Raw genomic sequence first — 26,855 nt, 5'->3', positions numbered from 1 at the left:
CTGGAAAGCAGATAACACCTTGAAAAGGGGCTACTAACACTCAGCGTTAGCCCTTATTGCCATGTAAGACTGTGTCTGGTTTACAGTCTCTTTCAGCTTTTCGAAAGAACTCAGAATCTGGAATCTTAAGTGAAACTCTGAATTTCTGAACATTTCAAGTAATTAAAAAGTTATAAAACACCATGATCCAGACAAAGCAAAGTAATGGGTGGATTTGGCCAATGAGCAGCCAATTTTCAGTTATTAAATATAAGAAGTTATTGCTAGAGGAAGATAATATTTCTTCAATGCTTTGTCTGATTTAAGTGGATGGGATCATTGTGAAAAAGAAAGAAAAGTACTGGGCTTTTAACTTTAATTATCATTCCCTTATTTTAACATATTTGGAAGAAAAGGTGAGATATCTGCATTTTATAATTTTACTAGTGAGGAGAAATTACATACTTTTGAAAGACTTCTTGTATGTGTTTTAGCAGAATGATCTGAGAATGATAGGAGTCATCTGTGTTGGAAGTTAATTTCACCTATGAAAACTTTTTGCTTAAAACAATCAACTTTGTATAACCTCAGTGGTCAAATGCCAAAGCAATTTTTTTCATTTACTCATTTTTTGCCTCCTATTAAATTAGTTCCTTCAGTAAGTGAGAACGCTTTAGCACATTAAGGTGAGAGATTTGTGCTTAGAATTTGCACTGACTTCAAGGAAACACTTTGAGTTTTATTTTGTGGTATCGTCCATACCAGTGGTTGGCAAACTGCAGCTGGCGAGCCACATGCAGCTCTTTGGCCCCTTGAGTGTGGCTCTTCCACAAAGTACCACGTGCGGATGCACACGTACAGTGCGATTGAAACTTCGTGGCCCATGCGCAGAAGTTGGTATTTGAAACTGTGACTTTAAGCAAAGGAACATAAAACCATATGAATAGTCATATTCCAGACTTATAGCTTTTAACTTTTATTTTGGAGTGAGAATTGAATTGTAAAATATGCCCAGTTTCACAACTTAAGGAAAGTAGACTGATTTTTTTTAGACCTGTTACAAAATAATTTTTAGGTAAGCAGTTAATCAGTGAAATTTCCATTTTAAAACATCTGAATCTGAGGCAAATAAATTCTTAAATTTAGCATGGATGGGTGTCCTTTCAGGCTAAAAAATGTGTGCCCGGTAGTGAGATGAATTAATTTCCTTTTCCAATTCTCAAAGCTTTCTTTTTTTCTCTAGAAAAAAATTGCTTTATTAAATATTGTGATATTTTAAACAATATTTAGTGAGTGATAAGTGGCAAATTAAGAGCCTCAAAGACATTAGTTAATCACTAAAAATATCCCCTCTCCAAATTTTTTAATTATAAACCAGTGAATCATTAAAAGTTATATGCTGGTTGAGCCCTTTTGTCTTGAAGTTACAGAGGAGAAATTAGGTTAACGATAACATTAATTATTAGTATTTTTTTCTCTCCGTTTCTTAAATCACACAGTAGCTTACTATATTTTATCTGTTTCTTCTGCCTTAACATTTATCTCAGGCTGATACCAAGTAAGGAAGTTTTAGACCAAACGGAAACTGTCTGTGGGAGTGATCAGGTTTTATAAGGTGAAAGAACATCTTGAACTCATAGAATCCAGAAGTGTGTTTCCTCTCTTGGTTTGCTGACAATATGGGTATTTTGGCTTGTGGAGTGGCCCTTAGAAATATCATGGATTATAGATCTGAGGAAATAGCATGTGTGGTTTTAATTACCACCTATACAAGAATGACTTCCAAATCTAACTCAGCAACCCTGACCTCTCATTCTTTGTTCACCTCTATTTCTTGCAATCTGAATAGCATTTCTTCTTGGAAACATTGCAAGAAAATAAAAAACCTGATGTTTTGAGGTTGATAGGAATTTCTTGTGCTTTTTAAACATCTTTATTGAGGTACTATAATTGATATAAAAGAAACACTGCAAAAACATTTAATATGTACATTTGTGGCATTTGGACATATGCATACACCTATGAAACTATCACCACAGTCGAGATAACAGACATAGGCATCACCTCCCAAAGTTTCCTTGTGTCCTTTTTATTTCTGCACATGATAAGAACAGTTAATATGAAACCTACCCTCTTAACAAATTTTAAGTGCACACTATATTGGTACTGTGTTGTAGAGTAGAAATCTAAAACTTATTCATCTTGCAGAATTGAAATGTTATACCAGTTGAATAACTCACATTTTCTTCTCTACAACCCCCTGGAAACCACCATTCTTTTCTCTGCTTCTTTAAGTTTGACTATTTGAGATACTTCACATAAGTGGAATTATGCAGTATTTGTCCTTTTGTGTCTGGCTTATTTCATTTAGCATAATGTCCTCTAGGTTCATACATATCATCTCAAATGGCAGGATTTTCTTATTTTTTAAGGCCAAATAATATTTAGTTATATGTATATATCACATTTTCTTTATTCATCTGTCAATGGGCATTTGGGTTGTAAAAGAGATCCTATATGGTATGTCTTAAATCTGACAAAATTAGTTCCCCTCATTGATCTTTTCCTAGTGTTTTCTTATGTGTATTTATAATATTCACTATTCTTACCACACACACACACACAAAGGGACAGAAGGAAACTTTTGGAGGTGATGGATGTGTCTGTTACCTTGGTTGTGGTGATGGTTTCATGAATGTATGCATATATCTAAATTCATCAAATTGTATACATTATATTTTTTTGTATATCAATTAACCTCAGTAAAATTATTTTAAAAATAATAAAAAACTTCTGAAAGACACTGAAGGAGACTTGAAGAAATGCAAAGACATCTCTTTTTCTTGGATGGAATAATTCAAATTCATAAAGATGTTGTTTTTCTAAATAATATACAGATTTAATGGTAACCCAAATCACATTCCAAATACTAACCAGTATTGATATTTTTTAGCTAGAAAAATTGATTACAGGATTCTGTCTTAACAACTTAGTCTAATTCACAGTTTTAGCCAGATATTAATGAGATTATCTTTTTACCCATTATACAGTGGTTCATTTTTCTTTCAATATAAAAGAGACTAGAAGAAGAGGTATATTTTCAGCGAATGAGTAGTATTGAGGGGGTGGGGCGTAGCCGGTGAGTAAACTTGAGCAATTTTTGTTTTCTTGGCTTACTGAAGAATTATACATTCTCTTGTAAATGAAGATAACACTTTTCTTTTTAAAAATGTTTTTATTGATTTTGAGAGAGAGAGGAAGGGAGATGGATAGATAGGAACACCAGTGAGAGAGAGAGAGAGAGAGACAACAACCGGCTGCCTCCTGCACACTCCCTACTGGGGATCAAGCCCACAACCCGGGCATGTGCCCTGACTGAGAATCAAACCTGGGATCTCTTGGTTCATGGGTCGATGCTTAACTGCTTTGGTCTGGCGGAAGTTAACACTTTTGAGTCATTGCTAGTATAATATACTTTTCTGAGCTGTTTTTTCATTAGTGGTGAGGATTTAATCTTATTATCTGCGCCCTCTTTCTTTATTATGTAATGTTATTGTATGCATTTACTGAGATATTTGATACATATTTATTGAACGCCTACTGTATAGGTCCTGTGATAGGCACAGTGAGCGAAAAACCTACACAGAAATTATTACTGTAAAATTAATAAGCCCATCAACTATTAACTTTCAGAATAAAGAGTAGTGCAGTTTTACCTGGGTGGAGGCATTGGATGAAAAGCCATTATGGATTTTGTCAAAAAATTATGGAAATGATAAAATAGTTCTAGAATAAAGAAGGATATCAAAAAGGGGCTGGTTGAGATACAGAGGAGTCTTACACAACAGGGTTTTCAAGGTCTCGATGAGATAAAGAGCAGCTCCTATGGAATGAGGAGCAGAGAAGTATAGGAGATTGTAGTTGAAAATCGGGATGTTAGTAGAGAGATTGAGCAGTGTCTTATTGTGACAAACTATATTTAGAGATATCTGCTGGAGTTAGATGAAAATTTGTGGCTATGAACATGTGAGGCCAACCAATTCTTATCGACAATTAAACGCATGATCTTGACCTCAGTGTGCTTTAACCAACCAAGCTAAATGGCTGCTGATAATTTAGGAATGATTCAATAAAAAGAACACTGTATATTTTCTTCGAAATACATATGGAAAGGGATAAAAATATATACTTGGTATTCTCTTTAACTTTTTAATCTTTCAAAAGATTTTTATTTTTTTTAGGTCTGTTATTTATTACCAATTTAATACATAAATTTTCATGTTTTCGTTTCCTTGTTAGACAGAGGGAAAAGTTGGTAATTCTCATCTGCTAACTTAATTATTGAATTATAATTGTAGTGAAATTCTTTTGAATTTAATTGTATTAAAATTATGAATTTATGCCCTAGCCAGTTTGGCTCAGTAGATAGTGTCAGCCCATGATTGAAAGGTCCCAGGTTTGATTCCGGTCAAGGTCACGTACCTCAGTTGTAGGCTCAATCCCCAGCCCTGTTAAGGGCATGTGCAGGAGGCAACCAATTGATGTGTCTCTCTCACATTGATGTTTCTCTCTCTCTGTTTCTCCCCATCCCTTCCACTCTCACTAAAAGTCAATGGGAAAATATCCTTGGGTGAAGATTAACAACAACAAAAAAATATGAATTTATAAATCTGTCTTTTCAACTATACCATTGACTTTGTGATTGTGGAGATCCAATTCTTTATCTTTGTGTCCATGGAGTCTAAAGATGCAGGGGCCTAAAAACACAGTACTAAGCAGTTAATAGCTACTTAACTGTATTAGAGTATAAATAAAAGTGTTTTAACATGTGATCTTGCTTAATTGTAAATTATTTACCATATTATTTTGAAAGCTGCCTTTTGGTCATATCTATGTATTTCCAATCACCAAGGATTCTTATGATCGCTAAACTTTTCAAATTGTTAGGGATAATAGTAACACAGTAAATACTACCCTCCCAGTCTTTGGGAGTGACAATAGTAACTGCAAGTCTCAAAAAGAGAAGAATATTTTATGACCTGAAGTTTAATTTACATTTTCTGGGTTAGTGATGGATTTTTTTATTAACAAGTCTCTGATTTGGGAATTGTGTAGGATAGTGGTCGGCAAACTGCGGCCCCTTGAGTGTGGCTCTTCCACAAAATACCACGTGCGGGCGCTCAAGTACAGTGCGATAGAAACTTCATGGCCACACTCAAGGGGCCAAAGAGCCGCATGTGGCTCTTGAACTGCAGTTTGCCGACCACTGGTGTAGGATAAAGTCATGTTGTCCCCTGATAACATTTGTTTTTAATTGTGTGAATCACATTCTTTTAATTTAACTCTCCTTCTAGAGGCCTTTTCCATTAAATTGTAATGTACTAACTATTACTGGGAATAAGATTTTTTTTTGCCTTGCTGTTGCATTAAAATTGCATTAGCTACTTCAAAATAAACTTTTAAATGATTTCATGGTATAAGTTCTTTGCCATATTAAACAATAAAGCTTTAAAAACAAATAAGTATGCAAAATTCCACAAATACTGATTCCTTCTAATTATACAAAATAAAATTTTTTCTTCTTTATACCTTATATTTTAATATAAAATTAAGTATTAAAAGTACAAAAGGGCAAAAAACATATTATTTGAAATGAAGAGTACTGAGTCCATTAAGCATCATGGCTAAGTAATAGCTAAGAAAAGGTATGCCATGAACTTCAGCTTTATGTTTGAATTTTTAAAAACTATTGCCATGTGTATGCTCATCAGCTCGAAAATAGCATAAATGTGCTTTTTGACCTGCAAATATTTTCCAATTATATCTTATAATCAATTAGCACAAGCAAATAGAGGAAGTAGAATATGCATTTTTCTGTGTTCAGCTGTTTCAGAACTGCTGTAGTGGAAAATCACTTTAAAGGTTTCATTTTCATGAGAAAGATGCCTATATTGAAGTAGTGTGCAACTGAGGTCCTCTAGTGTCACAGCTGAATATAACACCAGCTTTTAAGATTTTGTGAAGTTTGTGGAGAGAGAGAGAGAGAACAAGGACAAGAGCAATTACTACTTTAGAAATGACAGCATAAAACCCAATGAGCTAAAAACAAAAAAAAAACTAGGTGTTTTTATTTATTAATCAAATCTTAAGGAAAATTTTCTTTGTTTTTAAGAGAGAAATAAGAAAGGGTTGCCATGCTTTCATATTCACATTTTATTAATATAATTATAGTTTTAAAGTTTGTAATAGTTTTCTTTACATCGTTGATTTATTTTTTGAGAATCTTAATGAAAACTGTAAATTCCAAATTGTTCTTGTTTCACACATTCCGTATTTGCTTAGGACTGGCTATTGTGGCAACTTAATACGGTAGAAACTATTGATAAAGAGGCATAGTTTACAGGTTAGTTTAAACAAGCATTCTTTATTAACTTTTGTTTTTTTAAACACTTCATAGAGAATATCAACTTATTGCTTTATTTTAAAATATGCTCACAACCAGAAATTACCAGATAATTGAAGAAAAAAAATAGTTTGAGAGAAAAAGAGCCAAGGGAGAAAAATAAACACACACACAGCCTTACCCAACATGATCCAATGAAAAGGAATAACTAGATAACAGAAAAGAGATCCTAAATTAAATAGCAGAGTACATAGAGCTAAAGGGCATGCTCATGGGAAATGAAACAGAAAGTTGATATAGAAAATAGATCCAATTTTCATCTGCCCACCGAGTTTCAATTAAAAGATAGAGTGGAAGTTGACACTAATGAAAGATACAACAAATCAACTTTTTATTAATGTTTCTGTGTTAATGGAATATGAGTCTTAAAAGGGCACACCTAATGTTACTAGCACAAATGCATAAATGCCCACAGTATAGACATATTGGGCTAAAATTTTGTCTAATGATAGTGAAAAACAATCCTGAAAGCCTCCAAAGAGGAATAACATGGTATCTGCAACAAATTTAGAATCAGGCAGACATTAGACTTCTCCCCATTAATGAAGAACACTCAAAGACAATGAAGAAATCTAAGTTTAAGGGCATGAGTAAGATATTGAAGACATGCCATGTTTTAAAATTAATTTCCCCTATGAACTGCTGTGCATTCTCCACCTTGAGGACTTGCTTACTGTGCCCTCTGCCTGAATCACACATTTCTGAGAGAACTGCATGTCTCTTTCACTTCCGTTAGATGTCTGCATAAATATTACCTACTTAATGAAGCTTTGCTGGATCAAAATGTTGCTAAGTATATCCTATATAATAAAAGCCCAGCGACCGAAGAGCATAACAACCAGAACAACCGATTGATCAGTCACTATGACACACACTGACCACCAGGGGGCAGACGCTCAATGCAGGAGCTGCCCCCTGGTGGTCAGTGTGCTCCCACAGTGGGAGCGCCCCTGGGCTGACTGGGATGAGTGGCACGCCCACAGCGGGCAATCCCCGCAGGCCAGCCCCCCACCAGTGAATGAATCACAGCACTAAAAGCTGGCAGTTACTAAGCACTGTCCTTGTGGCCGGCGAAGGCCATGTACTCTCCATGGAATCTCAGATAATCCCAGTACCCACCTCACAGGGTTGATCTAAGGGTTTCTATTCATAGCTTTAAGAATGGAATGAGATCATCAGCTTTTAAGTAGTTGAGGGAAACACATGGCTCCTTTTTCATTCTCTTCCTCCTGGCTTCTTGTGAGAAGACAAATACCTGGCTCCCACGGCCCCACCCTGAGCACTGCGCTGAGAGCTCACTGGCCCTCGGCTCCCAGTGAGTCTTCCTTCCAATGGCCTTTACACCGAGCGCCACTGCCTAAGCATCTTACTCAACCCGTATCACTGACTGAGCACCCACCAGGCGATGCCCAGGTGCTTGCAGAGCAGCAGGGAGCCAGCTGCTCGGTCCTGTGGAGAGAAGCATGCGTTGCGCCAGGAGAGGACTGGGGTGCCGGGAGGAAACAGCCTCGGACAGACGTGAGGTGCAGCTGTTAGAGGGCACGGAAACCATGAAAACATGGGAACGAAGCCACATAGGGGCAAAGGGAGGCTCATTGGGAAAGTGGACAGATGGAGGAGAGCCAGGTGAGCACCTGGAGAAGGGCATCGGGCAGAGGGGACAGCCCACGGAGGGGCAGCAGGATGAGCAAGAGGCCGAATGGAAGGGGGTCAAGACTGAGTCAGGGGGCACATCCTGCAGGGATTAAAGGCCCATGAGAACCTGGAGTCTCCTGAGTGTAGGAGGAGGCGCTGAGGCTGTAGGTGAGGACCCGCTGGGCTGATGCAGTGGGACACACCCTCTGGCTTCTGTGTCAGGAGCAGACTGAGGGGGAAGCAGAAGCAGGGAGACAGCAGGAGGCGACAGCACTCTCCCCGAGGGCGATGTGGAGACAGTGGATACTGTGGTAGCCGAGGCCACATGCTCCGATCGGCCCCTAGGAAGGCAGGGTCTCCAGTAGCTGCCAGCGGGAGGCCTGGGGGTCAGATCCCATCTGTTTTGAGGGTCTGACTGTAAAACCCAGAACTTAGTTTGAGCTCCACACGAGGGACGTGGAATGTTCATGACCAGCCTCCCACCGTGACATCCAGGTGGCAGGTCATTCCCATCTCGCTGCCCCAATCCCTCCACATCCCCTCCCCCCAAGCTCTCTTCAGTGATGACTAGTACTTATCGGAAACAAGCAAATGATTTTATTTTTGGTACAAAAAACAACAAAACAGAATGTACAGTATTATGGAAAGCAAACGTTGAAAACTAGGAAAATGAAGCCCCCTTGTGGATACACAGATCAGCTGTGCCTGGAACCTGTGTCATGCGTGACACAAAAGGGCTCGGGGTCCAATGCAAAGGGCTTGCCCAGGTGGTCCGACTCCAGTTTTCAGGACAGAGAGGCTCCCAAACTACAGAATAGAACAGCCGAAACCAGCCCGGTGCTTCCGGAGAAAGAAACGCTCCTGAGATGCTGGGACAGGGCGGTCAGCATCCAGATCACTGCTTTTAACTCCCACCCTGGGCCTGTGGTGCTCCCAGCTCTGCCTCTCACTCCCCCTCCAACGTCTCCTCCCAGGTGAACTTCGGGCAGCCCTTTCCATCCTCCGCCCTCCTCAGCACTGATGACAGGTAGGGAAGGTGGGGGATCAGGCAGGGAATCTGAGGGCCTCGGGGAAATGCCTGAGACAGTGTCTGTCCACCCGCCCCTGGCTGAACCGATTATCACAGAGACCTCATGAGTGTGTGTTTAGAACCTGTCTCTGCCACTGTGTAACATGGCTGTTTTGAGCAAGTCGACCTCTGGAGTCTTAATTCTCTCTCCTTTAAAATGAGAACAAGAGTCCAGCGGACATGGCTCAGTGGTTGAACGTCGACCTGTGACTCAGGAGGTCAAGGTTTGACTCCCTGTCAGGGCACATGCCCAGGTTGTGGTCTCAATTCCCAGTGTGGGGTGTGCAGGAGGCAGCCGATCCATGACTCTCTTTCATCATTGATGTTTTTCTCTCTCTCTCTCCCTCTCCCTTCCTCTCTGAAATCAATGGAAGATACCCTCCTATATAATAAATGCCTAATATGCAAATTGTCCCCTGGACCGGGAGTTTGACCACTCACTATGACATGCACTGACCACCAAGGGGCGGTGTGGAACATGGTGGGCGTTGGCGATGAGGCACTGGCAGCAGGTGGCAGTGGAGGTGCTGCCGGCCCCATTGGACTTCGGGGTGAGCCAGGCTGCAGCCGCCAGGACTGCAGGGGCCAGTTGGCTCTCTGTGGGTTTGTGCAGGAGCCATTCTGAGAGGCTAGCCAGGAAAGAGCACGTTGCCCACCTGGCTTCCATGTGGCGCCACTGGGTGGCCCAGAGGCCCATGGCGTCTGGTCACGCTCACCACATCTCTGCATGGGGACTTGGGCGCCATGACTCAGGCAGAGGGAGTGTGCAGGGGCCCAGGTGCTCCCCAGGGCCCAGAAGTCAGCTAGGACCTGCCCTTTCATGCCAGACGCTCGTGCTTCAATTGCCTGCTAGGCCTAGGGACTACACCTGTACATGCATTTCATGCACCAGGCCTCTAGTGTATATATTATTATATATGCACTAGAGGCCCGGTGCACAAAAATTTGTGCACTGGGGGCGGGGGTCCCTCAGCCGGGCCTGTGCCCTCTCGCAGTCTGGGACCCCTCTGGAGATAACAACCTGCTGGCTTAGGCCTGCTCCTGGGTGGCAGAGGGCAGGCCCAATCCCTAGGTGCAGCCCCTGGTCGGGCTCAGAGCAGGGCTGATTGGGGAGTTGGGGCGCCGCCCCCTGTCATGCACAGAGCAGGGTGGATTGGGAGGTTGCGATGCCACCCTCAGTCACGCTCAGGGTGGGGCCGATTGGGGGGTTGGGGCACCGCCCCCTGTCATGCACAGAGCAGGGCCCATCAGGGGGTGGGGCACTGCCCCCTGTCATGCACAGAGCAGGGCCTATCAGGGGATTGGGGAGCTCCCCCCTGTCATGCACAGAGCAGGGCCCATCAGGGGGTTGGGCACTGCCCCCTGTCATGCACAGAGCAGGGCCCATCAGGGGGTTGAGGAGCTCCCCCCTGTCATGCACAGAGCAGGGCCCATCAGGGGGTTGAGGAGCTCCCCCCTGTCACGCACAGAGTAGGGCCCATAGGGGAGTTAGGGCACCGCCCCCTGTCACACACAAAGCAGGGCGGATCAGGGGGTTGGGGCACCGCCCTCTATCACCCACAGAGCGGGGCCGATCAGGGGGTTGGGGCGCCGCCACTGTCACACTCAGGGCAGGGCTGATGGGGAGGTTATGGCTCTACCCCGTCACACACAGAGCAGGGCCCGTGGGGAGGGGGATTGGGGCACCGCCCTCTATCACCCACAGAGCAGGGCCGATCAGGGGGTTGGGGCGCTGCCACTGTCACACTCAGGGCAGGGCCGGTGGGGAGGTTATGGCTCTACCCTATCACACACAGAGCAGGGCCTGTGGTGGGGGGAGGGAGGGGTTGCGGCGCCGCACCCTGTCACACACAGAGCCACAGGGCGATCAGGGGGTTTGGGCGCTGCCCCCTGTCATGCTGATCCGGTGCCAGGAGGCCTCGCGGCTCCGCTGATCCCGGTGCTGGGAGGCATATTACCCTTTTACTATATAGGATAGAGGCCTGGGGGCCTGCTGGTTTGCCCTGAAGGGTGTCCTGGATCAGGGTGGGGGTCCCCACTGGGGTGCCTGGCCAGCCTGGATGAGGGGATGATGGCTGTTTGCAGCTGGTCACACACCCTTCAGGGTGGGGGTCCCCACTGGGGTGCCTGGCCAGTCTGGGTGAGGGGCTGAGGGCTGCTTTCAGGCTGGTGGTTGTTGATTGAAGCTCCCAACGGCTCCTTTTTTTAATTTTATTCTGGGCCAGCTTTAGCTCTGGCTCTAGCTCTGAGAGCAGGTATCTGGTTTGTTTGGGTTCTATAATCGAAACAATGTATAACTCCAGCTCTGAGATCCCGGCCTATATTTGTTAGAATGTTTCAAACTGCCAGCTCAGAGGCCGGCAAATCAGGTGGGGAACGTTGGAGTCTGCAGTCCCTGGAGCAAGCAAGCCTCATGTTCGCTTCCAGCTGCCTGGCTGCCGGCCGCCATCTTGGCTGACAGTTAATTTGCATAAGGATACGCTGATTAGCCAATGGGAACGGTAGCGGTCGTACGCTAATTACCATGTTTCTCTTTTATTAGTGTAGATATGTAATTATATCCTGCATAATAAAAGCCTAATATGCTAAGTGTCCGGTCCTGGTCATCTGTTCAACCAATTGAAGCGTAATATGCTAATGATATGCTAAGACTGCTCAACCGCTCGCTATGACGTGCACTGACCACCGGGGACAGGTGCTCTGACCTGTAGGTTAGCTTGCTGCTGAGGTCCGGCTGATCAGGACTGAGCGAGATGGGTCGGACACGCCCTGGAGCTCTCCCACGGTCCCTCCCCGGCTGACTAACCTCCCGAGTCCTTCCCCAGCCCCGACCATGTACTGGTGGGCTCCCTTGGCCTGGCCTGCACCCTATTGAGTGCACGAATTTCATGCACCGGTCCTCTAGACTACACTAATAAAAGAGAAACATGGTAATTAGCGTACGACCACTACCCTTTTCATTGGCTAATCAGTGAGTATATGCAAATTAACTGTCAGCCAAGATGGCGGCCGGCAGCCAGGCAGCTGGAAGCGAGCATGAGGCTTGCTTGCTTCAGTGACTGCAGATTCCAACGTTCCCTCCGCCTGTGCTGCTGGCCTCTGAGCTGGCAGTTTGAAACTTTGTAACAAATATAGAAGCTAAACAAAACCGCAGGGATCTCAGAGCTGAAGTTATACATTGTTTCGATTATAGAACCCAAACAAACCAGCAGTGGAAGCCTCAGAGCTAGAGCCAGAGCTAAAGCTGGCCCAGAATAAAAAAAAGAAAAAGAAAATAAGGAGCGGTTGGGGGCTTCAGTTAATCGCCAGCCTTAAGGCAGCCCTCAGCCCCTCACCCAGACTGGCCAGGCACCCCAGTGGGGACCCCCACCCTGAAGGGTGTGTGACCAACTGCAAACAGCCATCATCCCCTCATCCAGGCTGGCCAGGCACCCCAGTGGGGACAGGACACCCTTCAGGGCAAACCAGCAGGCCCCCAGGCCTCTATCCTATATAGTAAAAGGGTAATATGCCTCCCAGCACCGGGATCAGTGGAGCCGAGAGGCCTCCTGGCACCGGGATCAGCGTGACAGGGGGCAGCGCCCAAACCCCCTGATCGCCCTGTGGCTCTGTGTGTGACAGGGTGCGGTGCCCCAACCCCCTGATCGGCCCTGCTGTGTGTGTGACAGGGTGTGGTGCCCCAACCCCCCCACCCCACCACAGGCCCTGCTCTGTGTGTGACAGGGTAGAGCCATAACCCCCCCATCGGCCCTGCCCTGAGTGTGACAGTGGCGGTGCCCCAACCCCCTGATCAGCCCTGCTCTGTGGGTGATAGAGGGCAGTGCCCCAACTCCCCCCTCCCCCGACGGGCCCTGCTCTGTGTGTGATGGGGTAGAGCCATAACCTCCCCATTGGCCCTGCCCTGAGTGTGACAGTGGCGGCGCCCCAACCCCCTGATCAGCCCTGCTCTGTGGGTGATAGAGGGCGGCTCCCCAACCCCATGATCCGCCCTGCTCTGTGTGTGACAGGGGGCGGTGCCCTAACTCCCCTATCGGCCCTACTCTGTGAGTGACAGGGGGGAGCTCCCCAACCCCCTGATGGGCTTGCTCTGTGCATGACAGGGGGCAGCGCCCAACCCCCTGATTGGCCCTGCTCTGTGCATGACAGGGAGTGGTGCCGCAACCTCCCCATCGACCCTGCCTTGAGTGTGACAGGGGGCAGTGCCCCAACCCCCCAATCGGCCCCACCCTGAGCGTGACTGAGGGTGGCATCGCAACCTCCCAATCTGCCCTGCTCTGTGCATGACAGGGGGCGGCGTCCCAACTCCCGTGGTGGGCAGGGTGGGGCGTCAGCTACTTGCAGTGGAGAGCTACTAGCGGTGGAGAGCTATGAGTGGCAGCAGGCAGGGCACAAGCTATGAGCGGTGATGGGCGGGGTCGTGCAACAGGCCTCTAGTATTAAATAAAAGTCTAACCACCAGAAAAATTGAAACAGAAACTGCTAAGGGTGGTTAGCTCTGGAAAATCAGCATAGGATGAGAGGAGAGAGTGATTTTAGTTTTTCATCTCTGGTTCTTACGATTTTTTGGAAGAGGCAGTCATATTGCAACTTTAAAAATAATGTTATTCAGCCTACTTTTTTAAACATCAGTTTATTGAAGTGTCATTTACATGCCTTAAAATTAACCATTTTAATATGCAGTTTAAACCTGCAGGCACAAATATGTCATGTACCCATAATCAAAATTACGATCCTTCACACTCAATTTCCTCCTTCATAGTCACCTATTCCCCCTACCCAACCCCATGACAATTAGTGATCTGTTATTTCATCTTTTTTACTTTTAATTTGTCTTTTATTTAATGTGGGTTTCTTATAGCCAGAATATAAATGAGTCTTCTTAATTCTTATCCATTCTGATCATCCTTATCTTTTAATTGGTGAGTTTACTTAATACATTTAACGTAATGATTGATACATCTGAATTAAAATCTATTAGTTGTTTTCTAATTGTTTCATTTGTCTTTTGTTCTTTTCTTTAATTCTGCCTATTTTCTGATTAACTATTTTTTAATAATTCCATTTTGTCTCTTGTTATTTAGCTTGTTAGTTTTTTTTAAAATTATTTTTAATGGTTACCTGCAGATTTTAATTTAATTTTTAAAAGTCTTAATTCAAAATGTCAAGAAATGCATAGAAAGGAAATCTAATATCAAAATGCTGGGTGGAGCATTGGGTTTGAATGAGTTTCCCCTATGTTTCTGTATGTTATTTCTAACTCCCCACATGAATGATGTCTGATTTTTGTTTTTTCTTAATGGAAAGAGATGGAGAGGGAAAGAATAAAAGAAACTGGGCATCTTTGTGGAAGATGTCCTAGGGGAAATAAGATAAGAGTTAAAGAAAAATGTTTGATAAATCATAAAGTACTAGAGGTCGCTTTGTGGATTGATATAGAAAGTAAGATCATGTCTCTCTGCCATAAAATATATTGTAGCTATTTTTCAGGGACTTAGCTATTTTTGTTTTGAGCAAGAGAGATGATTTTCATTGACTTGGTAGAACCAATCAGCCATCTATCTGAAACTTTCCTGGCAATTTGGCAAAGCCAAACCTACAGAATGTCAGTTGCACACCACCTCAATTAAATTCTCTTCCAGGAGAGAACTGATGTGCTATTAGTGTAGCCTTTAGGAAACTATAGGATCTTTGTTAGATGAATCCTATTATAGTTATAAAACTCAAAATATGTACAAGTGGATATTTTAGAAAATGTATAGACTATTTTCTCTTAATAGAAGAGGAACAGTAAAAAAAATCTAACTTTGAATTTTGTCACAAAACCTTATCTCATTCATTAAAATTGGTTTTTATATCTACTTTGTAATTGATCTGTGTCTTTTTGTTTCCTTTGTAGCTATTCAAAGGTTTTGTGCATAGCATTTGAGGTACTCCAGGGCTTGCAGTATATGAACAAACATGGGATAGTACATCGGGCGCTGTCTCCTCATAATATCCTTTTGGACCGAAAGGTAATTGCCAAATAATACATTAAATGTTTGTTTATTATTTGAGGTTGGAAGCTACTGAAATCAAGCCCACTCAGTTAATCAGATAGTAGGATAAGAATATGTTTTAAGATTATTCATAACAAAAAGACTGTGTGAAAGTTATTGATACATCTGTGGTGTTAGAAAAAAGCATATGTAATTAAATTATATAAGTCCATGTGTTTTTCACATGCATTATTCTTTTTCCCCAAAAAGTCAGTTTCTGACATCCGTTTTGTTTTCTCTTCCATTCATTTCCTAAAAAAAATGTGCATTGTAGCTTCTTGATCCACACCTGCTCTGAATTTGCTTTCATCTTAAGAAAGCCTCTCAATTTACATATTTTTCTCATAGTACAATTGCATTGTATTTTCTCCTCTTTATTTTTCCCCCCATTTTCTCTTCTCTATTTTACTCTCCATTTACCACTTGTTCACACCTAGCTCCCTTGTTTTGGAGTGCTGCTTCTCTACTTGCAAATCTAATGTGTGATTAGTAAGAAGCTAGTCAACCCTTCTAAGAGAATTATGGGTAGCAAGAATGATATATGTTCAGGAATAATCATAATTTCATTATTTTTCATAAGCATATAAAAATAGTTTTGAAGGAATATTTTGTGGGGAATTATTTTCTGTTAGTAGGATTACTCTTTTTCCCAGTTTCTCTTCCAGACTTTCAGTACAGTTACCCTATGATATTAAAAATAACAAAAGAGAATATGGTACTTATGAATTTCATGTTTATAGCAGTAAAGTATCTAACCAATCTGAATTTCTTTAAATTATAAACATTTTGTAAGGCTTAGAAATAAAGTTCTGAGATAAAGGAAACAACCCAATTTTAAAATCTACTTAATTTTTTTAGTGTTAAATATATAAAAGGGGAAAATTTCAGGGACTTATAAAATATATTTGCCTTTTATTAAGAACCTCAATTTTGTGATAATTATGACTATTCTCAAGCAAATAAAAAATGGTTGGAAATATAGAAGATTCAATAATATTTGATGATTTCAAGTTAAAAACTCTCATGTCAGAGTTAAATTATAATGTTATGAATGGACTTGCAACATCCTGAAAAAAATATTTTGTGAAAATTACCCTAAAATATTCTAAGTAGGCATTCAAGGCAAACAAGAAGACTTGCTTTTTTGCTTTGTCAGAAAGCCTGGAAAGTACAAATAGCGAAAAGTGTTTATGTTTGTGTATGTATATACATACATATATGTGTGCATATACATACATATAAATGTATATTTACATGCATACAGTATGTTTGTAAGAAGTGTAAAGTAGACTAAACATTAGCAAGTAGGTTTTTAATAAAATTGTGGTAAATTTATATTTATATATATATATATATATATATATATATTATAATGTATCTGACTATATAATGGTTCCTATACTTATAAAATGTATAATGATATTTTTCCTGCTAATATTAAAATGTTTCATAGTTATTTCTTTATTTTTGTAGGGACATGTTAAATTGGCTAAATTTGGACTTTATCACATGACAGCTCATGGTGATGATGTTGATTTTCCAATTGGGTAAGAATATGTTTTCTTTCTTTTTAAATATATTTTATTGATTTTTTTTTTTTTTTTTTTTTTTTTTTTTTTTTACAGAGAGAAAAGGCGAGGGTCAGAGAGCTAGAAACATTGATGAGTGAGAAACATTGATCAGCTTCCTCCTGCACACTCCCTAGTGGGTATGTGCCTGCAACCACGGTACATGCCCTTGACTGGAATCGAACCTGGGACCCTTGAGTCCGCAGGCCAATGCTCTATCCACTGAGCCAAACCGGTTAGGGCTGTTTTGTTTTTTTTAGTTCTGTCTTAAAATGTGTAATCTTTGTTACAGCTATCCTTTATTAACATACCTTACTTTTTTCAAATTCTTTTAAAAGAGTAGACAATGAATTTTTCCAGCATCTAAAAGTTCCCTGATATTGATCTTTCATTGAATTGGCAGAGAGACTAACAGATTATTGACCCTGTTTACCTTATATTTTTACTAATTAATTTTATTTCATTCAGAATTAGGTAAATGTGAGGCAAGAATCTTGACCAGATTTTCACTTAATGATTTTCACTTAATGTGTGTTCCTCAAAAGACTGAGAAAAATCACTCTCATATTATTTTTCTTTGTTTCTGAGTTTAATTCCCTGTTTTTAATATGTAATTGCATATTAAGATTCTAGCTTAGTCTTTGTATATTTCAGAGGTAATATTAGGGGTAGCGTCTATAACTGAAAGTCTGTGTTTAAGTTTGAGTGATCCCTTCTGGTATAGAAATCCAGGTTTATGCAGGCCTCTAAGAAAAGAATGAAAGTTTTTTCATCCTGTACTCAAAGGTGTGCTTTTGACATAGATCTTAGTGTGATATTTATTGTGTGGTGGCTTTTTAAACATTTTAAAAATATAATTTTTCAGTGTTTAAAATTGATATTATTTAAGATACATAGAAGTTATAAACTAGTACAAGGAATTCCTATATACCCCTTACTCAGATGCCTCAAATATTAACATTTAACTACATTGCTTTATCTTTTTCTTTTCTCTTATACATATTTATGTATGTGTGTATAAATATAGTTTTTAATCATTTAAGTGTAATTAGTGCATAAAATGGCATTTACACCTAAATATTTTAGCTTCTACTTTTTAAAGTAAGATATTTTTGTACATCCCGCAAACTAATTATCAAACCCAGGAAATTAAAATTGATATAATACCATTTCATAATCTAGGGACCTTTATCATACTTTTCAGTTGTTGTGTGGTGTTTTTAATAGTATCTATTTGTGTTTTGCTGTTTGGAATCTCTAAAATCACTCTATCACTGAGAATTGTGTATCAGAGTAATGGAGTGTGTTTCTGCTTAAAAAATTAATTAGATAATTTTTAAAAGGTCTCATTTATAAATTATCCTTATATCTTTAAAATTTAAATTGTAGATTTCTTACTTTAATTTTTCATTTGTTAGGACATAGCCAATCTTGAAATAAACTGTTTAGTCATTCTTTCCTTTGTTTATTAAGAAAATATTTATTGAGAACCTTCTCTTCTGGCCGCTGATAGATAAAAATCAGTAAAAATAGGTTCCTATTCTCAAGAGGCTCATGGTTTATTGGGGATTTTTTTTTGTTTTGATGACCTACTTATTAAGGTGCATAAATTCATAATTTTGAACTTTTGCATTTCAAAACTTGTGGTCATAGGCAACAAATAATTGTTGTTACAAACACTAAAACTTATTTTGTAAAAATAGCCTACACTTTCCTTAGCAGGTTTGGCTCAGTGGATAGAGCATCGACCTGGGGACTGAAAGGTCCTGGATTCGATTCTGGTCAAGGGCACATGCCCGGGTTGTGGGCTCAATCCCCAGTAGGAGGTTTGCAGGAGGTGACCAATCAGTGATTCTTCCTCATCATTGATATTTCTATCTCTCTCTCCCTCTCCCTTCCTCTCTGAAATCAATAATAAAATAAAATAAAATAGCCTGTACTATGTTTTTTAAAAAAACATTTAACTATAATAAAAAATACATTCACTATAAAGCTCTAGTACCTTCATTATATGTGATAATTATCTTTTGAAGTACTTTTAAAGAGCTGTAACAAATGTGATTCCTTCTGCTTCTTCATTTTGTTTGAATCAGTTTGGCATGAGAGAGAATCCCAAAAGTATAACATAAACCAAAATTAATTTGTTACCATTTACTTAAAGGTGCTTTAGGTTATAATGATGAATAGAAAAAAGGAAGTGATTTTTCTTAAAGTACATCAAGCATTTTTGAACAACTTTTGAATCTAAAATACTTGGATAGAATTGGTCTTATGTTGCCATTTGGTCTTGCTTACTTTGAAGTTTTAGACCCAAAGGGTCTGAACAGAAAGTATCAAAGAGCAAAATGTGAAACATTAGCCAGGAAAAATAAAGTGATCAAAAAGCTAAGGCATGAAAGAAAATATTTACACCAGAAGAAGCTTACAGTTGATTCAAAAGACAAATATTAAGGAACAACAAAGTAAAATGTTAACATCTGTTTCAAAATATTATAGAGTTAGAAATTGGACATTCATTTTAGTGGGCCAGTAGCTTAATACCTTGTTAAAACTTCAAACAGATGATGAAAGTCACTTATATTTACCTCACCATCCATATAGCAAGGTTCTGGTAATTTTCTCTGTGTGTTAAAATACTATGTTAAAGAAGCGGTACTTGTTAAAAGGAGATAATCTACATTAAAGAAGAACTTTAGGGCTTATTGTTTTCATAGATTAATTTGATCATCCTTGATTGGAGCAAGGGCCACCTCTATGCTTCCAGAGATCACCAGTTGGAGTTTTAGGTATAGTAATCTTCTGTGTATATATAAAAGCCTAATATGCAAAGTGTCCCCTTGGGAGTTCGACCGACTGAGAATTCGCTCGCTTGCTATGATGTGCGCTGACCACCAGGGTTGGCATGGAACAAAGCAAGGCCCTGGCTGGCAGCTGGCAGCCACTAGGGACCCTACCCGTGCACAAATTTTGTGCACTGGGCCTCTAGTTTACCTATATTGTTGCTTAACTTTTTACTATCCATACTATTATTTTTTGAGTTAGATGTGTTGGGAATAAGGATTAAAAATGACCAATTTGCCTTTTGGACATATTATGATGATAAATATACAACATTATATTTATGTCACATTCTCCATTTTTATTCGACACTAGAGGCCCAATGCACAAAATTTTTGCAAGGGGCTCAGCCCCTGCCACCACAGCAGCTACCTCTGCCTCAGCCCCCGCCTGCCACCACGGCCATCTATGCCTTAGCTCCCTCTCCCCCCCCCAAACCCCCCCCCCCCCCCGGCTTCATCTGGAAGGTCGTCTGGAAGGACTTCCGGAAGGACGTCTGGTCTAATTAGCATATTATGCTTTTATTATTATAGAAAGATGTATATATTCACTAATATATAACAGTTTTATTAGGTGAGCATTATTATTTCTACTTTAAAGATTAAGAAACCCGGATCATGAAAGAATATGTGTTAGGACTGAAATCAGAACACATGTAGTATAATACCAAAGCTAGTGCTATTTCCACTAGACCTCAGTTGTTTCAAGAGATATCCCACATTCATTTAGAAAAGCAGTATGATATCTTAGGGCAAATGCCATAAAACTTGTGTATGAGAGAAATACATGGACAAATTAAAAGAATATATTAATATCACCCTCATCATTGTATTAAAATGAAAAGGAATTAAAAAACCTCATTTGCCTATTTGAATTTAAGTTATACTTTATGACTTAATTAACTAGTATTTTACAAATAAATAAGAAGTATTGACAATCATAGTGTGAGGAGGTAGCTGTAGAAAAACACAGGAAGAGAAATGGAAGTAATAATTGAGTGCCTCCATTACATTTATTAAATAGATGTTACATATACTTAAGTATATTTTGATTAATGTCATTATTGCAGGGTGGCATAATAAGCTAATTTTATTGAATCAAAAAAATTAGATGGTTGTGCTCATGACTAAATCTGATAATAAATAAGCAAAATTCTGCAACAAATAAAGCAGAATTTTACTTCCTTTTCGTTTATATTCTAAAGCTATATTTGTTCCTTTCATGTCCAGACAGTAGGATTCAAACTTAGCAATTGCCAGTAGGTCTGATTCTTACGTATGATCTGCTTTTTAAATTGTTGTCTACTGACATTTTGATAAGAGATTAAGCAAAAAAAGACATATATATATATAAACACATAGACACAGATAACAGTGTGGTGATAGAGAGAAAGAGGGGTGGGAGCACATGGAGGTGGGCTAAGGGTTATAAATGGGGATGGAAAAAGACTTGGGGCTATGGGTGCACAATGTAGTGTGCAGATATTTTGTTGAGTTGTATACTTGAAACCTGTATGGTTTTGTGAACCAATGGCATTCCAATAAATTTAATAAGAAAAATAAAATAAATATTATTTTTTTAGCAAAAATATACTAAGCATATCTTATATTTAAGTTTTGTTGGTACTTGCTGAGGATTTGTAAAAATGTATGTTGTACCAGTGTCCTCAAGTAGTTTATTTAGATAGGAGGGTAAATTTTTGTATATTAATTATTATAAACATAAAAATGTATAATATTAAATATTGCATATAGCCTATTACATAAAATATAGGACAAGTAAAATAAATAGCTGATACTCATGATGGACCCATAAGAAAGATACTAATAAAATACTATGGGGATCACTGAGAGGAGAAATAATTTCCATCTCAACAGACCTACTTCAGGTTTCATGGAATTTATCAGAAAAATAAAAATAGTATAAGTCTGATAGGAAGATTTTGAATGTAATATGATTTTCTTCCTAATTTCCTTGTTTTACCATTGAATTTCCTACTAAAAGTTTCCTTGAACTCAATAAATATAAATATTTATCTTTAGTGAAATTAAACTATATCAAATTCTCATGGAACCTATGACCAAATATAGTAAAGTATTATTTTTTTAATTTTCTTTATTGATTAGGGTAGTTAACGTTGCCTTTCCCGTTGTCCTTATTCCCCCATTGCCCCCACATCCCCAAACCCCCTCCTTCCACTCATGCCCTCATCCCCTGGTGTCTGTGACCATTGGTTAGGCTTATATGCATGCATACCAGTCCTTTGGTTGATCTCTCTCCCTTAACTCCCACCTTCCCATACCTTCCCTCTGAGGTTTGATGGTCTGATCAATGCTTCTCTGTCTCTGGATCTGTTTTTATTATCAGTTTATGTTGAAAAGAGAGGATTAAAGCAACAACAACAACACTTCTATGATAGTTATTAGTTAACCTAATCAGGAAAAAGGCAGAGAACTCTAGTGCACAAAGAAATTATGGTAATCCTATCTAATAAAAGAGTAATATGCAAATTAGCCATCATTCCGTTACAAAGATGGCAGCGCCCATTGATGGCGGCTCCCAGTCCCCTCAGTCCCGCTGCTGAAGTGTCCAGGCCTGTTGGCCAGGCAGGTGGTGGTGGAGGCGGGGGAGGCGGGCGGGGGGGGGGGGGTGGCAAGTGTCCGGCCCTGTCACCCGGCTGGGGGCCGCGGGGCTGAGCAGCGAGGCACGACCCGCCCACTCTGCTCCACCACTGATGGAGTGTCCTGAGGCAGCGGAGACAGGAGGGAGCGAGGCATCAGAGAAGGGCGGGCTTCACTCCCTTCTCTGCTTAGCTCCAGCTGCAGGAAGCCCTATTCTTGCAGGAATCTTCCTGCAACAGGCCTCTAGTAGAAATATAACCGGAGATTTAGAGAACATTAAAAGACTTCAATAGACTCTTTTGCTTAACTCTGCAAATTTGAAAGCTAAGATGAAATGGTTGATTGGAGAGGAAATACAAGTTACCAAAATTACCAAGAGAACTTTAAAATCTGAAAACACCAAGTACAGAAGGGTAGTTAACGTTGCCTTTCCCAAGAGAGATAACTGGACCAGACTCAGGCAAATTCTACCAAACCTGTAATGAATGGTTAAATTCATTACTGTTTATAATTATAATATATATATCCTGAAATATATTTTAAGGAAAACCTTTCAAAATATTTTAATAAGCTACTATAACATTAATCCTAAGACTTTTTAAAGGTACTGCATAAAATGTTTAAATACAAATCTTACTCATTATATTTTACTTTTAAATTTATTATAACAATATTATATATGACATCATGTTATTTTATGATATCCTTATTGACAGATGACTCGATTACCTATAAAAACTACTCAAAAAATCCTCTTAAAAATTATTAGAATTAATAAAGAGATCAATGGGGGCAGAAAGGGGGTCATATGTTATACTTTCAACAATAAAGAGGAGGACCCCAGGGCATGTCCAGCCTATCTCGCCCAGTCCCGATTGGTCGGACCCAGCAGCAAGCTAACCTACTGGTTGAAGTGTCTGCACCCTTGTGGTCAGTGCTCATCATAGCGACTGATCGAATGAATGGTCGGACACTTAGCATATTGGCTTTTATTATATAGGATGTGCTAATGAGGTATTTAAGACTTTTAACTATTTCTTTGAATGGGTGCCATTATTCTAGGAAAATTCTAATGACTTTCGTTCATGCTCTGTATTTTAAATGTTTCTCAAGGCCAAGCCCAGATGAATTAATGCAGGACAAGGTGTTCAGTGAAGTGTCACCTTTATACACCCCATTTTTAAAAAGATTTTAAAAATTAATGATTCTTTCAGGTACATTGTTAATATTTCACATGTCAGTCTTTACTTTCCAACTGATTTTTAAAAATATATTTTATTGATTTTTTACAGAGAGGAAGGGAGAGGGATAGAGGGGAAGGGAGGGGCTGTGGGTGGAGGGCCACATATATATATATGTTTCAATTGCCAAATTGTCAACGATTAGAAAGACTGTCACAATCAAGTGTTAGAGAAGAAATAATGAACAGGAACTGTCATATACTGCTAGTGGGAATATAAATGGATACAAAACCTTTCAAAAAACCTTTGTGATGATATAAAGTTAAAATTGCACGTGTTCTATGGCTTAGAAATTAAATCCTAGGTTTATACTCTTGGGAAAACTTTTGCAGATGTACACTGTACATAATGTTCTGAGCAACACTTTATAATATTTTAAAAACATCAAAAAATTTAAATAACAATTGATATTAGAATGCATCAATTATTATATTATTCATAGAATAGAAGTAAAAATTAATGACTTGCCCTAGCTGGTTTGGCTTGGTTGATAGAGCGTCGGCCTGCGGACTGAAGGGTCCCAGGTTCGATTCCAGTCAAGGGCATGTACCTTGGTTGCAGGCACATCCCCAGTAGGGGGTGTGCAGGAGGCAGCTGATCAGTGTTTCTCTCTCATCGATGTTTCTAACTCTCTATCCCTCTCCCTTCCTCTCTGTAAAAAATCAATAAAATATATTTTTAAAAAATTAATGATGTTATAGCTACATGCAACAATATTGATGACTTTCAAATAAATAATGTTGATTGAAAAAGCAAATCACAAATGAATACTGACCAGTAATATGAAATTCAGAAATATGTATGACTAAACAATGTACTTTTTAGGGATACAAATATATGGTAAGACTATAATTAGAAGAGAATTACAAACACAAAAATTTCAGCTATGTGTTTCTTTTGGGGGATACTAGGGAGACACAATTAGGGAGAAGCAGAGATGGACCTTTAGTGATAATAAGATGTTCTTTACTTAAATTGCTTGGCAAGTACATAGTTGTTCATTGGAACTTTATTTTTTTATACTTTATTCATATTGAATAGTCTGTCTTTAGCAAAATATTTATTCATTATTTACTCAGACAGTTTTCAAGAAAACTTGTTATGTTGGTGAATGAAGGTAAGGGGAAATAGTCATTCTCATGTATTGCTTATAAGAATATAAATTGATACAACCTGAAAGAGCAACTTGGTGATATCCTATCTAATAAAAGAGAAACGTGTAAATTAACCGCCTCTCCACTACGCTCACCAGCCAATCAGAGTGAGTATGCAAATTAACCTGGCAAAGATGGTGTGTTCATTTGCATACGCAGGTGTCAAGTGCCCCAGGAGGCGACAGCAGCTGCAGGCTCCCGGGACCATTGCCGGCCCCTGGAGGCGAGGCCGGCCACACCTAGCCACGCCCGCGGGCTCCCCGGGCCTTCGCCGGCCCAGAAGGCAAGGCCGGCCGCGCCATGCCACGCTTACGGGCTCCCGGGACCTTCGTCGGCCCCAGGAGGCGAGGCCGGCCGTGCCTAGCCATGCCTGTGCGCTCCCGGGACCTTCGCTGGTGGAGAGCAGAGCAGGAGAGCAGGCGGAGAGTGGGAGGATTGGAGGACTTGGCAGAGCTGGAGGCTGCTGGACATAGTGCAGAGCGAGAGAGAGTGGCATGGAGGGTGTGGCTCCCTCTGTCACCCCAGCTTCCTCATCACAGGTGTGGAAACTGACAGCAGGGAGGAGGAAGTCCCACCCCCACAGAATCAGCCAGAATCAATTGTTGGTCAGACAGCTCTCAGCGGCCTGACAGCCAGGACTGTCATTCACCTGCATCTCAGACCGTGACAGTAGAGAGGTGGGACTATGTCTAAAGAATAACTGTTGATACAACGTAGCTCTGCAGCTGAAAGATGCCGGCATTATCGACAGAAAATGTCTGCAGAGCAACGTGCATCTGATCTTGAAAGAAGGTGGCACCTGCAACAGAATGTATCTGAGGAGCAGCTATTGGAAAAATGTTGTTCTGATGCCGAAAAACACCAGCGTCATCGACAGAAAATGTCTGAAGACCAAGGTGCCTTTGAAGTTGAAAGAAGGCGGTGGCAATGACAGAATATGTCTAGAGAACAGTCATCAACAAGTATTACCAATTCTGGTAGGAACTGCCTTCTCAGCGAAAATGGAGTACATGAGGATGTAATCCTTGAACATAGTTGTGGTGGAATGACTGTTAGATGTGAATTTTGCCTATCACTAAATTTCTCTGATGAAAAACCATCTGATGGGAAATTTACTCGATGTTGTAGCAAAGGGAAAGTCTGTCCAAATGATATACATTTTCCAGATTACCCGGCATATTTAAAAAGATTAATGACAAACGAAGATTTTGACAGTAAAAATGTCATGAAAAATATTTGTTCCATAAATAGTTCTTTTGCTTTTGCTTCCATGGGTGCAAATATTGCATCGCCATCAGGATATGGGCCATACTGTTTTAGAATACACGGACAAGTTTATCACCGTACTGGAACTTTACATCCTTCGGATGGTGTTTCTCGGACGTTTGCTCAACTCTATATTTTGGATACAGCCGAAGCTACAAGTAAAAGATTAGCAATGCCAGAAAACCAGGGCTGCTCAGAAAGACTAATGATCAACATCAACAACCTCATGCATGAAATAAATGAATTAACAAATCGTACAAGATGCTACATGAGGTAGAAAAGGAAGCCTGATCTGAAGTAGCAGCATAAGGTATTGCTAAAACAGAAGTAACAATGGCAATTAAATATGATCGTAACAGTGACCCAGGTAGATATAATTCTCCCCGTGTAACTGAGGTTGCTGTCATATTTAGAAATGAAGATGGAGAATCTCCTTTTGAAAGGGACTTGCTCATTCATTATAAGCCAGATCCCAGTAACCCAAATGCAACTAAAATTAAACAAACCAATATCTTGTTTCCTACATTAGATGCAATGACATATTCTATTCTTTTCCTACATGGTGAACAAGGCTGGGGAACAGACATTGCATTAAGACTCAGAGACAACAGTGTAATAAACAATAATACTAGACAAAATGTAAGGACACGAGTCACACAAATGCAGTATTATGGATTTCATCTCTCTGTACGGCACACATTCAATCCTATTTTAAATGCAGGAAAATTAACAGTTTATCATGGATTCATATTCTAAAATGGAGGCCAATCAGATAAATTTCATCAAAGCAAACCAATCTAAGTTGAGAGTTGAAAAATATAGTGGTTTGATGGATTATCTCAAATCTAGATCTGAAAATGACAATGTGCCAATTGAAAATGATAATACTTCCATCATCTTTTGAGGGTAGTCCCAGAAATATGCAGCAGCGATATCAGGATGCTATGGCAATTGTAACGAAGTATGGCAAGCCCGATTTATTCATA

General features: G+C 40.2%; 1 protein-coding gene across 3 annotated transcripts in view; it reads left to right on the top strand.

Moving 5' to 3' along the window:
* TBCK (TBC1 domain containing kinase) overlaps nucleotides 1–26,855 on the top strand; it is a 173,863-nt gene that overhangs the window by 32,470 nt on the left and 114,538 nt on the right. For all 3 annotated transcript variants that reach the window (XM_070433345.1, XM_070433354.1, XM_070433362.1), the window contains 2 exons: nucleotides 15,043–15,157; nucleotides 16,655–16,728. In XM_070433345.1, coding sequence (XP_070289446.1) covers nucleotides 15,043–15,157; nucleotides 16,655–16,728 — 189 coding nt within the window. The remainder of the gene's footprint in view (nucleotides 1–15,042; nucleotides 15,158–16,654; nucleotides 16,729–26,855) is intronic.

The sequence above is a fragment of the Myotis yumanensis genome, unplaced genomic scaffold (assembly GCF_028538775.1).
Source record: "Myotis yumanensis isolate MYYU_CA2020_CCGP unplaced genomic scaffold, mMyoYum1.0.hap1 SCAF_1, whole genome shotgun sequence".
Classification (NCBI taxonomy): domain Eukaryota; kingdom Metazoa; phylum Chordata; class Mammalia; order Chiroptera; family Vespertilionidae; genus Myotis; species Myotis yumanensis.
The sequence above is the reverse complement of the archived record's forward strand: the minus strand, read 5'-3'. Positions and strand labels throughout refer to the sequence as shown.